Consider the following 14,094-nt stretch of genomic DNA (forward strand, 5'->3'; position numbering starts at 1 on the left):
ACGTACTCATGTCAGGATCAAACCAGGATGTGTATTTAGATGAGGTAGTATGTGGGTCACATAACATCCGAGTATGTGTGTGAATATGGGTCAGAATACATCATACATCCCCTTAATCTCTCTCTCTCCCTCTCTCTCTCTCTCTCCCATGTGGGATAGATGGCAGAGAGACAGATTATCACACCCTGCTGGCCCACATTCCTGCCTTCCCCTCGTTTAATCATACACCTTCGTCTCCCACCAACCCCTCGTCGTTGCCGTTGTTTTGCATCGTTTATCTCCATGAACAACTCTCCTCACAACTCAAGTCAATTTTATTTGTATCGCTGCCAAATCACAACACACAATCATCTCAAGGCACTTTACTCTCAATCTGGCTAATTCTCATCAGGAACGCCACATGTGAAATGAGGGAATTATGATTTCGGCGGAGGAATTAGGTTTTCAGTGCAGTGTGGTCTCATTTTCATCACGTGACATCAATCTGTTTAGCTGTTTCAGCTATTTATTCTCTGTGTATCTGCTTCGTCAGCATGTACAGTGCGGACAGATGTTCATACTGTCGAGAGAGAGACCATTCACATCGGGTCCGGTTTGTGTGAATTCAGTCGAGGTCAAACTGAAGTGATCAATTCTGATTGGATCCTGGATTCCCTCTAGCCCGAATGTGGGGATCATGGACGTTTTTAGTCTTTTTGTTTTTGCACCTTTGACAAGTCAAAACATGTCCAGGTTGATCGACAACTGGAAATCCTTAGACAGTTTTTTGGGCTGTTAATCGAGCTGGACATTTTTTGTTTGTGTGTTTTGTTTTACAAGAAATTGGATTAGAGCATCAATATAAGTCTCTTCATAATTAATAGAGAGATTTAATATGCATAATTGTGTTGCTGTTTGTTTATACAAAACCTTGCACAAGTTGAGTTTAGAGTCAGTAAGCTTGTTTGTGCAAAGCTTCCCTGAACGTCATAGAATCGCCTCTAGTGAAAACACATTGAATGCATTTGGATTATTCTCTTTATTTTTTACTTCATATTTCATTTTTTGGGCAATTTCAACTTGCATTTACAGGACAGAGACTAGTGTGGAAGGGGGAGAGCGTGGTGCTGTAGAGGAATGATTGTGTTCAATGACGGATGATTTTACCTTCGCTGAGGTTTGAGCCTTGTTAGTTAGTTCATAGTCAAATGTTCTCGCAGCTGTTGGTGGTGGAGGTTTGACGAGAAGGAGGAGAATGTTTCAATGAGGAGGTACATTGGAACCCTGAGAGGTTTACTTGGTGTCAATGCAGAAAGTTACAAAAATAACTGTTTAAACAAACTATTTTAAATCGAGTAGATCGCACAAACCCAGACTGACTCTCTTGAATGTAAATCCAAGCAATGGCCGCAGTATATCCACCCGCGATTGGCCAGTGATCGCTGTAAATCCAGCTCTGATTGATCAATAAACACCGCAGATCCAGTTGTGATTGGTCAGTACGCCGCGGGAAACGTCAGATGCCAAAGAGCCTCGGAGATTCAACTCCAAATGGTTTCTCGGTCGCGCCTTAAATCCAGCTATGATTGGTCAATCGAGAATCGGCCACTGAAGAAAATACCATGTTAGATCTCTCTCTACTGAAACACACACACACACACACACACACACACACACACACACACAGCCTGTGTGCGTCCAAACATGTACACTCTTGACCGTTTCCACTGAGGCCATCTGGTGAAATTTAGGAAATAAGCTGTGATTACTCCTTCTCCACTGGAGAGTGTGTGTGTGTGGCTCAGATGTATTCGGGGGCGATGCGACTTGTTTCTCGTCACCTCGACTCACAACAAGTCACGACACGGCACTTGTCCTCGCTCGGGCCTTCTCCCCCTTCTCACCTCGCTGAAAACACGACAGATGGATACGAGCGCTTCTCTAATATCACCGAGCATATTTGATACACGTCTCACGTGTCTGCAGTAAAACTACAACAAACTGCAAAGCAGCACTATTATATTTATATGTATTATGTTGCTGTTTCAGAGCGCACATGCTTCTTGTTTCCGTTGGGGACATTGTTGAGAGCTTCAGCAGAAATCTGCCTCCTACAGTCTGGTTACCTATTTGTTGAAAATCTGTCTCTGTCTCCAAACCTATCAGACAATCTGACTGAAAGTGTTTCCATCTGTTTCTCTTTTCTTTCTTTTTTTCCCACGTCAGGTCTCTGATGAGGTTTTGCACCCAATCCAGTAAAAAGCCAAAGCAGCCGTCGCATCATATCAGAGAAAAAAAGCCATTTCAGACGGACCCCTGCCTTATGAATTATAAGACTGGCGATCTCTTTTCGCCCCTGACCCGCCTGACCTCACTCTCTGAGTCTCTTGTCTTTCTGTGTGTGATTCCCTCTCGAGCTCTTGGCCTTTTTCTGATCCCTCCGTCTCTCCTCCTCCATCTGTGCTGCCGTGTTTTGGCGATAATGGCAGGTGAAGACGAGGTGGAGGAGAAGCAGGAGAGACGATGAAGGGGAGGAAGAGGCTCCTGAACAAAGCCCTCGCATGCAGAAAAAATGACAGGGATTGTGGATTGGTAAAACAGCCTATCTTTTCATCTGCTCTCAATCTGTACGTACATCATTTTCCAACAAATTCACACTGACAAGCTGGTTAAATATTGAAGTATACTGTTAACACTTAACGTCCATCAATTTACACACCAAACTTTAAGTTTTTTCACTTGGTTTCATACCTCCAGGCCATAACTTACAGTTTGGTATTAAAATCAACATTCAGAAAAATTTAAACTTGCATAATCTATCATAGTGATGATATAATGTTGTTTTCTTCTAAAAAAATCCCTTTTGAATTGGGGGAAGAGGAGAGGAGAAGTCATATTAATAGTCTGGCGACAGGTTAAAGGTCTAACATCCTGTTTTCTTGAATAGTTATGACAAAACAAAAACAAAACATATAATTCTAAATACCATTTGATTTTTAGTATCTTGCAGTTCCAATTCCCTGTAAGTTGATTTTCATATCAAACTGATTTTAATTTGACGCCAGTATTCCTGAGTATTCCTTAAAACTGAGCCGACCGCCGCAGCGGCTTGGTCCTTTCACTGTTTTCCACGCATCCATCGAGCCGTCAGTTCCTCCGGCGTGGTGACATTGAACAGCTGAGCCAATACGTCCATTTCCAAATGACGAGCTTAATGAAGTGAAGAGGAGGAAGCGGCTTCGGGTGCCGGAGTCAAAGAGGAGCCGGTGTTCTGTCAATATTGGCACCAAGACATTAGCAAAGACATTTACCCTTCACCTCTCCTTGCTCCCTCTCTTATTCTCTCAGCCGTTCCGACCCACCTCCCTCAATTTCTCTCTCTGCTCTTCTACTTCCCCTTGAGAGTGACGCTGCCCCCCTCCCCTATACCGTCACCCTGTTCCTGTCCAATTCATTCCCCGTTTCATCTTTACCTCATCGTTCCTGTCCTTTTATTTCACACACGCTTCGACAACTCTCTCCCTACGCTGCTGTTTTATTATAGGTAGATAGGTGCTGTTTTCTGTCTCCATGACACAGACACACACACTTGACCACCTGTGGTGTGTATTAATTGTCTGCGGGTCCTGATGGGGGAGTGGGGTTAGTGAGGTGGAACAGCCTTGGTATTTGCTGACCTGCCGGCCCGTGAAATCTTCCTGCATATGCGCACACTCCTCATATCCATTTAAATAGATTTAAATAAACGACCTTACACTGTGACTAGATTGGTCCCGAGCACGGACGGACGGACGGACGGAGGGAGGGAGGGAGGGAGGGAGGGAGGGAGGGATGCATGAATGGATGGGTGGACACGGGCAGATAGGTGGATGCGATGGAAGGTAAAATGCCGTTAAATGCAGTTTTTCCGTCCATTTCCATAAAGCATGCGGAGTGCGATGATTGATGGCGAGGCGGCGGCGGGGAAGGCGAGGCGACGTGGCGCCGCGCTGATAGATGGATAGATGATGTGTGCAGCGAGGGGGAACAGAAGGAGATTCCATTTCAGATCTGCCCTCATCTGATGCACGCTCATGCCAGCGCTCTAATATGTAGATTGTGTTTAGCCTTTATCTTTTTTGTAGTGATATGAGGGGTGGGGGGTATGAGCACACAAACAGACACACACACACACACACACGGCCCTTTCAGTCTACACTTATTGTGCATGGTTTGCACAGAAATAATTTAATATTTAGATTACGTTTAAGTTTTTATGACCCTGTCACGTCTGCATTGTTCAAGGTCGAGTTTTGAGATACTATTATGCCACACGATCATTTTGTTTTTGTTTGTTCATTTCTCTCTTTTAGCGAGGAAAAAGAAATAGAGAGTGAACTCATTTTACTCTGTAAATATGTTGACTTCTAAATGTGAAGGCAGATATGGGTGTTTATGCTGCCAGTCGTGGACTACGTGTCCGTCCATGGGGCCGAGCGGCAGCAGCCGCAGTGACCCCTCGGGGCTCAAAGAGCTGCCGTGTGGTACGCGTCAGCTTCTACATGCACTGCGAGAGCAGCCACAGGTGGCTCGGAAAACATCATTCTTCATCATTTGTCTTTAGAAGTGGTCACTTATTGCTCTTCCGGTGTTCGGTGATGATAATTACTGCTGTGGCGAGAGCCAATATGGAAGGGAGCTGTGTTTTAAAGGTATATAAAGGGTTTGTTTTCTCTGAAAGGACATAAAAAACCTTCATGGAGATACTGAAAGCATAATACTGCCACGTGACTGTCCCAAAAACAGCTCATATGAGTGTTTGATCAGTCATAAGTCATATCCTGTGTATGAATATGGTTTGGTTATGTTTGGTCAACAAGGTTAAACTTGGGGAAACAGCACCATCACTGGCTTAGTGGGAGCCTTTGTCCTAAGTAACCTACATGTTCTAAATCTTGAAAAGGAATTCCCACCTACACATGACCCTACACCAAGTGTAATGAAACTATCATGAAAAATGAATCAGCATATCTAATCTACTCTTTAAATACTTATATAATCCCTCTGACTCCAGCAGATTCATTGTACAGCTAAATACCAGCAGGAGCATCAATAGTAGCCACAACGTCACATCCCGGCACGCACATTCAAAACCATAACAGCAGCCTAGCAACACCTCAGCAATCCATCCTGAGCACCCTTATGATGATAATAGTTTAGAAAGGAACAGAAAAACAATCCGAGGACAGAAAATAATTGTGGAGAAGCCGGGGATGATGAACCAAAGAGCCAAAGGCCTTTGTGAACTGTCTGACGGATCATTAATGTGCTCGTAGAGTTTGGTTACACTTTTCCAAACTTTGCTTTATTATAGAAGTTGGAGACGTATGACAAAAGCATACGAAATCACATGCCACGTGAAATTAGATGCCACTGAAATGCAAAGACAAAGCGAGCTCAACTTTATTTCCCTTGAGCTTGGAAAGGAAAACCGAGCCTCTCAAGTCATTTGGCTCGAGGTAAGTAGAATAAACCGCTGACGTTAAGTGCAATCAGTTTTGATTTTGTGAAATCATGAAGTTAACAAGTCATTTATGCTTCTGCTAAAATAATGGAAACTAAAGTGGCTGTCGAAAAAAGCAGCGATTCATCACAAAATATCTTCTCTCTCGCAACTTCCAGATATTCAACAATATAAGAAGGAAAACCCCAATTTAGAAAAAGACTATGAAGTTATTGATCCGTCACAGACGTATCAAAATTCCATGTTTTCCACTAACATCTCGTTCTAACTGAATCAAACATGGGTGTACTCGGTTAAACAGTCTTTTTTGTAGGGTGTGTAAAATGTCAACCTGTACAAATACACCGCACAAAGAAACACCTTAGCATTTCTATGGGCTGGAGGTGCCCATCCCGAAGCCGTCCCTATCCGTCTCATCGCGCTCTGTTCTTTTATTCATCATTCCATCTCTTTTCCAGAGGAGGGAGTGAGGCTCTGTTGGTGGAGGTCTAAACGCCCCGGAGCAGACGGAGGGATTTCAGGTGTCGAGGGAGCCGAGGGAGAAAGAGTCGGAGAGGGGAAGGTGAATAATAGATCAGAGAAGGGATGGAGAAGGTGGGGAGGGAGTCTGGAGAAGAGAACGAGGGAGCCGTAAAGGGGTGGGAAATGGAGAGACGGAGAAAGAGATGGAGAGCGCGGTGTCAAAGGGACAAAGAGTCAGATGGGGCGGAGGCAGAGAGGAGCCAGAAAGAGGAGGAGGCCGACGGGAGGACGCACATCTGTAAAAGCCGTGCGTCCATCCGTCCATCCGTTCCTCCCTCCGTCTCTTCGCCGCCTCGCAGCGTGGTCAGGAGCCGTTGCGTAAGAGACAGCCATTCATCTTTTATTGAGATGGGAAGCTTCTATAAATATACGTTCCACCTTATTCTCTGGCAGTTAAAAGCGCGACCTGGAATCCGGCTAAAAATATACACAACGGATGACCACAGCCAGATCAAGTTGCACCGCGGAGCTCACGCACGACGCACACCGCTCTCTCTCAGGAGGAGGAGTTCCTGCTCCATGTTTCCCAGAAGACACTTTGCACCGTTAACTAGAAATCAAATGTTGACGGACGTCATTACCGAAGACACATGCTAATAAATTTGAAGCTGCCCGCTGGAAAATCTGTGCCAATATTCGTTATCGTTAAGTGTCACGGACTCGAATCACACGTGTGCGTTTTCCCCTCAGAAGTTATTGGAATTTTTTTTCAGACCCATCAGGGACGAGCAATACGACCCGGACTGATTGCATCAATATTAACTGCGGCTCTTATTTACTGTGCAACATTTAATGTGTTATTGTATTCCGTATATTAAGCGGGTTGTATCCTTGTGGCTCCAACCTGTTTGGGGAAAAAATGAAAACGTTTTATTTTTGTATTTTTGTGTTTTTCTACGTTCTCTTGCATTAACGCAGACTTTTTTCTTTTCACCCTGGATTTGAGAAACTTGGAAATTGTCAGTTGAAAAAAAAGTTTATTAGGATAATAAGTATATTGATTTTACCACTACAGGATATTTTGGTCCAACTGTACTTATAGGAAACCATTAAAAAACACGCGTATAGGGTATAAATGTGGCACATCAGTGATTTATGATATAGGGACACGACTATTTAAGAAAGAAAGAAAGAAAGAAGATTAGCAATTGAATAAATGTGTGATTTTCCACAACGATCATTTTTGAAGCTCGGGTTCCGGCTGAATTCTTTTATATTAACAGACGCGTCTTGTATTTCTGTTTCTCCACATGGTTCCCATATTAACCTTTGACTCATCACGTTTCAGTGTGCGAATTGAGTCTTTCAAGATTCCCCCTGTAAGTACACGCAGAACAAATAACACTCACAATATCGGGACACTAATTAGCGGCCGAACAGAAAATGAGGAAATTGGTGTTCTGGTGTTGTTTTCTTACCTGAGCAGATCAATTTCATCAGCATGAACCCCTGTTCACAGCGTTTCCTACTGGCACATCTCAACAGGCAGGACGCCAACTCCAACTGCTCTCGTACCACACAGAGCTACTGTATATCCCACTACAGAAGACAGAGAGAGGGAGGGAGCGAGATCAGTGCAGGGCGAAGAAAAACAAACAGCAGGTAGGTAGATGGAGAACGAGAGGAATAAATGAGAAGAGTGAGAGATGCGGTGATGAGACAAAGAGGGAGGGAGGGAGGGAGGGAGCAGAGACTGATGTGCGAGTCACAACCTCCGAGCCCGGCTGTTTATAATGCCCCGGGCAACGTGTGTGTGTGTGTGTGTGTGTGTGTGTGTGTGTGTGTGTGTGTGTGTGTGTGTGTGTGTGTGTGTGTGTGTGTGTGTGTGTGTGTGTGTGTGTGTGTGTGTGTGTGTGTGTGTGTGTGTGTGTGTGTGTGTGTGTGTGTGTGTGTGTGTGTGTGTGTGTGTGTGTGTGTGTGTGTGTGTGTGTGTGTGTGTGTGTGTGTGTGTGTGTGTGTGTGTGTGTGTTGGGGGGGCAGTCAAGTGGCCACCCACGCAATGTGTGTGTGTGTGTGTGTGTGTTCATCGCTCTTCCCAGTACATGGCCACGGGGTTCAAATGTTCCAATCAATACCTCGCAAACACACACATATGTATAATACATGCACGTAAATACTACGAGCTCGGCTTTTTGTCATACATTTAATAGCGATATACTTCCTCTCTCTCTCTCTCCCAGCTGCTGTCAGATTGGACCCGTGCCTTACATGGTAACTTGCTGCCCTTGGTATGTATGAGTACGTATGAGTACGTATGAGTACGTATGAGTACGTATGAGTACGCATGCGAACGGGTGAAGCACTTTGGATAAAAGCAGTATAAATATAGTCCATTTACCCTTTAAACGTAGCTTCAAATCCTGTTTATTCTCTACTTTTTTTGCGGGTGGGGGGGCGGAGACCTCAAATAACCCGGTGGTTTCAATAATACAGGACAGTCGTGCCATTTTACTCGGGCCTAAATTTAACAATCGCTGGGCAGAGGCTGTACTCGGGACATCAGCTTGTCTGCTCTGACATCATCGACCGCACGTCCTCCTGCCGCCACCTTTTCTCTATCAGGACTTTTACCAAATGTACGACGGCGGTATTAGGGCCATCGTAGGAAAGAAAAGAATAATACTTCTCGGCGCCGGGGGAAGGGAGGTGATATTCCGAGAAATGAAAGACATTAAAGTCGTAAAATTTCCGAGAAAAAAACGTGGACATTCTCTGAGATTAAAGTTGCAAATTTGGGGGGGAAGGGACGCACATTTACGAGAGGAATAAAAGTCGGAAATTTCCCAAGGAACATCGCTTCAGGATCACCGCAGACGTCCGGATGCTTATGATGATATTGTCATTCTGGGCTAAAATCACGAATCATCCTTATTGCTGAATCCCATTGCGAAGAACAATTTGACTTCAGAGAATATCCAAGTTTCTTTCTCGTAAATTTGTGAGTTTTTTTCTCGAAATGTTACCCCCCTTCTTTGTTTCATACAACGGCCCCTTGTTCGCCGTCGCACAAGCGAGTCTCCTGTAACGTGCAATCTGCTCCGTGTTCCGGCCTCCTGCTAATGTTTTTGTAATAGCGCAGTTTCCCAGCTACACGGCTCCTGTTGCTCCTCACAAGCCGGAATCTCTCTTTGGAAATCTCTTCCCCTGAGGTGTGTTTCAGTTATTTTTTCTTCAGTTTTTCTCGCCTTCATGAATCCCTCTGTGTCATCTTTGTGATCCTACAAACAGCGTCGCCACGCTGCGTACGTTAATCTCCTGTAACGAGTTAGACGCGAGTCGTCGTACACAATGTCGCGCGTCAAAGTCAAAGCGACGCCGCGTCACACCGCGCTCCTGGCAATTCGGCGGAATCTCGCACACAGCGTTTGATTCAATCGCTCACTTCCTGTCTACAGGCAGTGTGTGTGTGTGTGTGTGTGTGTGTGTGAGTGTGAGTGTGTGTGAGTGTGAGTGTGTGTGAGAGGGCTTGATCTGCTATGCTTGTGGGCTCCGACAGCAAAGCGCTAGACTCCAGACGTCTGAATGGCTGAAATTCCCCAGTTGCAAAGACCAGAATGGCTCCGGTGGAGCTCGGGCCTGGCTCTGTGAAAGTACGGGAGGGGTCAGGGGTCAGTCGTGATGGTTGAGGTCGGGCTGTAAGTAAGTGGCGGGGGAATACACCTTGGATGGTGTCACGAACGCATGTGACTCATGAGAACCTACGACGCATTCTGCTTTGTTGTTACATAACTGTCCCTGCTCACACAGACAGATATTACAGACAAACACACACACACACACACACAGAGAGAGAGAGAGAGAGAGAGAGAGAGGCAACTTGAAGAAGAGTTGTAAGTCCCAGGATATAAAACGGTGCAGGTTGATTCTGCACGATGTAGAACGTAATCGGCAGGAACGAGTCGAGACGTGAACACGAGAGATTCAAAACGTGGTAATATCATTTACGGTGTAAATAGGATGTAACAACGGGAACTTCTCCGACTCTTGTTTCTGAGACATGACATAAAGCTGGGAATTGTGATTGAAAGAATAACCGCCAAAGGAAATGTCCATAACAACACATTTGATCATGGATATATCATCAGCAGCTCTTATGTTGAAGTTATCGGGTTTGGTTTTTGTTTTTTCCAGAGAAGTCACGCATCATTCTGAGGGCTGTTCAGAACGATTTCAGGTTTTTTATAGACTTAGAAAAATGCAGAAATTGCAAGTGATGTAATCCCTCTGCAGACCTTCATCGCAGCCTTTGCCAACGGGAAGCTGCTGCTGCCAATTTCCGAAAAATCACGTATGAACGTCCTTAGAGAGGCAGAGAGAGAGAGAGAGTTGGGTTGGAGATGAAAGGCTCATTAAAATCCGAACTGGACATGCTGAGCACAGCAAATACTAATACTAATAATATGATATGCTTCAATTTTCCACAATCACAGAAACTCTGCTGCGACTTGTCAGCACGCAAGACAAAGGAGATGAGGCAACTGTTCAGAGCACAACGCTTGAGAGTGTGAGGATATAATAACTCTGAGTATAGAAAATAATACAACACAATCGCAGAACGTCCTCCTGGGGGAGTTTACCCCCTGATTTGTTCCAGGAGTCTATGATGGTTACTGTTATACATGCAGATCTTTACATATAACCATTAAAAAAAACTAATCCTAATTCTAAAGGTTAGAAAATCGCAATTTTGGTAAAATTGGTTTTAACTTTTGTTAAAGTAACAACACAAAACCGCAGCTGTGGGTCAGGTAGGGTCGGCCGTCCGCCAACCTGAAGGTCGGCGGTTCGATCCCGGCGAGACACTTGAACTTACAATGATGCAGGTGTATATGAGTGTGTGTGTGAATGGCTGAATGTGATGCTTTGACGGGTCTATACGACTAGAAAAGTGTTATATAAACGCAGTCCATTCACACACACACACACACACACACACGTCACTGCGCAGAGCTTTGTAGATACTCCACAGATTACACGCGAGCAGACGCTGATTTGGAAAGAGAAAGAGGGAAGGAGAGCGAGAGGGAGTGAGGGACAGGACCAGTCAGAGGAAGAGAAACTGAGGGAATCGAGTATCGCCTGTAGCCACAACAGCACTCCATCATTTCCTCATCTCTCTTTCTGGTGTTCCCTCGCCCTCTCTCTCCCTCTCTCTCCGTCTGTCCCTCTCTCCCTCCTCTCATCCATCTCCTCCCAGCTCTCCCTGACAGTCTATTTGGCCCACACAGCCCTGTCATCCATTCAACCTGTCAGCCCTGGCGACGGCAGCGATCTGGCGTTTGTAGCCGGGGCCGGCGGAGGGCCCGCGGTCGCAGCGCTGAGGAGCCCAGAAGGTCAGAGGTTCGGTCCCCGCGGAGACTTCATCCCTTCGCCCGTCTTATCTTTAGTTTCACATATGCAGTGTTTTGGGGTCATTGCTATCAATAATAATATTCATCGTGTCTAAGCTCAGCGCGACGCGGGAGCACGACTTAACAACTGAGTGGACAAGGCTACAACTGATTTTGTGAGATTTTTAAACCTGTTGTCTTGGTAACCGTATCATTTGGAAGTAAAAACAAAAATCGATTTTTGTTATCAGTTACACTGTAGAGTGACCGTTTGTTCAGAAGGTCAGAATTTAATAAAAAGTGGCTTCATAAAATAAATATTAATATAATAATATATAAGAATTTGGATGAAAACAGAACATGAACATGTGTAAAGACGATTTCTATAAATTTCATGCCAATTTTCTGCAGCCAACCATCGACTGTATATAAAAAATGGACGTAGTGTCCAGGTTCATAAAATGAAGCCAAGGCCGAAGTGCCTGACCCCTGTATTCTCTGCTTTCACCAGCAGAGGGCGACTCTGGTCGCAACAAAGAAGTGCGTTTCTATAGAAGTCTAAGAGAAATATCACTCTACTTCTAAATTTGATTCATAACCTCAGGAACCATTCTCTGCTACTTTCAAGTCTTCAATTCAGCACGATGTTCATTTAGTAAATGATGGTTCATTTAGAGTAAAATACATGATAAAGCGTGATTGACAGCTAGTACAGGTGTAGGTCTCTCAGCCACTCCTGTACGCCTGGTTCCAGAAAAAACCAAAAACAAGATGGCGCTGCGATGTTCAAAACACGAAACTCGTGACCAACGGGTGACGTCACGGCCGACGTTCAGACTCCTTGTACTCTACGCACCTCCACGTTGAACTGAGGCCTAATATCCCTTTCGATGGATTCGTCAAAGGGCTTTTTTTGCCCTTCATGCCCGACTGCAGAGCAGGAGCCTCTCCGATAACCCGAGCACGGCTCAGACTTCCTCCGGGGAGCGGCGCCGCGCTCACGCCGTGAGCTGTCCGGACAAGGCGAAGATGCAGCCGTCACCCAGACCTCAGACACTCTGCTTTTGCCACGGCGTGCATGGCGATCTGAGCCACACGAGCAGAAGCCCACAAACCAGCAGTTTGGTCTGCGTCCCTCTCTGCACTGTTCCTCTCTGGCTGTCACTGCAGCTGTGGAGTTGGGAGGCCGCTGCAACAATACAGCTGAAGTGTGTGGGAGGGAAGCTGAGCGAGAGAGATGAGGAGACGATCCGACGCCCACAACTGTCCTACAGGAACCCACAGAGAGTTTGTGGTCCCCCCCCCCCCCCCCCCTTGGAAATGTGCGTAAAATAAAACTAACTGTAGGGATTTATTACTCAGTGACAAGTGCATTTTTTTGTTTTCATATCGAGTTTGAGTTTCACATCAAAACGTAAGTGAAAGTTATTTTTTGCTCCTATTCCAATACACACTATAATTAGGTGAGTGGTTTTCTGATCTTATAATAATAATAATAATAATAATATATTTGATTTATAAAGCGCTTTTCATGTACCCAAAGCGCTGGGCGCTCTTATAGATAAATAATGTATATATGAGTATACTAAACTACTAATCCACAAGTAAAACACTTGTATTCAGATTGTTACTTCAGCAAAAGTACCACAGCTTGACTTTCAATATATACGATTAGGCTTATATACAAATTATTGGATTGTTATCACCCGGGATTCCACGAGTAAGCAGCATTTTTATGCTAATTGTAATTTACTTATTTAATAAAATATGATTTTTTACATTACATTTTAGGAGATGATCATGTTTTATGTATTTTTTAGAAAGTAAATACAGCTGTCACAAACAATACATGTAGGACAAAAACCTTAAATGTGTACTTAACTCACTTGTAGTAAATGTAGTATACGTTGCATGTCACCAGAGAGTCATACTTCATAATGTGTCTGTTCCGTGAAGCCTGTTACATAATATCACTGTCATTCCGCAGAAGGTAAAAAAAAATACAGGTGTAATGTATAAATTCGCCGCAGAGTACCAAAAGATATAGAGAACAAGTGTTCTAGTATCATATTTGTGTAGTTTATACATTTCTAATAGTTTCAGGATCACCAGGAAGAGAGAGAGGCGGAGATGATGGAGAGGAAGACCCAGAAAGAGAGATAGAGTACAAAAAGAGAGAGAGAGATCATAATTTGGCTGCTTACCTGCAAATATGAATATAAATATGTGTCCACGCGCAGACAGGAACTCTTCATCAGCTCCTCAACGTCGCTTCACATCACTGAGAGGAGCAGCAGCAACATCCCAGACTGGGTCTGGAGCTCCTCCCCCTTCTCTCTCTCTCTCTCCCCCTCCCTCCCTCCCTCTCTCTCTCTCCTTCTTTCTCCCTCCCTCCTTCCCTCTCTCCCCCTCCCTACCTCTCTCTCTCTCTCTCCTTCTTTCTCCCTCCCTCCCTCTTCTCTCTCTCCCCCTCCCTCCCTCCCTCTCTCTCTCTCTCCCCCTCCCTCCCTGCCTCTCTCTCTCTCTCTCTCTCCCTCCCTCTCTCTCTCTCTCTCTCCCCCTCCCTCCCTCTCTCTCTCTCTCTCCTTCTTTCTCCCTCACTCCTTCCCTCTCTCCCCCTCCCTCCCTCTCTCTCTCTCTCTCCTTCTTTCTCCCTCCCTCCCTCTTCTCTCTCTCCCCCTCCCTCCCTCTCTCTCTCTCTCTCCTTCTTTCTCCCTCCCTCCCTCTTCTCTCTCTCCCCCTCCCTTCCTCCCTCTCTCT

The 14,094-nt window shown here is 45.1% G+C and overlaps 1 protein-coding gene across 1 annotated transcript in view; it reads right to left on the bottom strand.

The window, feature by feature from the left end:
* bean1 (brain expressed, associated with NEDD4, 1) overlaps positions 1-13,668 on the bottom strand; it is a 31,088-nt gene extending 17,420 nt beyond the window's left edge. Inside the window, exons 1-2 of the mRNA XM_035606246.2 lie at positions 13,539-13,668; positions 7,423-7,543 (exon numbers count right to left, since the gene is read on the bottom strand). Coding sequence (XP_035462139.2) covers positions 7,423-7,447 — 25 coding nt within the window. The 5' untranslated portion in view covers positions 7,448-7,543; positions 13,539-13,668. The remainder of the gene's footprint in view (positions 1-7,422; positions 7,544-13,538) is intronic.
* Between the last annotated feature and the right edge of the window lie 426 nt (positions 13,669-14,094).

This window comes from Scophthalmus maximus, chromosome 10 (genome assembly GCF_022379125.1).
Source record: "Scophthalmus maximus strain ysfricsl-2021 chromosome 10, ASM2237912v1, whole genome shotgun sequence".
NCBI classification, from domain to species: domain Eukaryota; kingdom Metazoa; phylum Chordata; class Actinopteri; order Pleuronectiformes; family Scophthalmidae; genus Scophthalmus; species Scophthalmus maximus.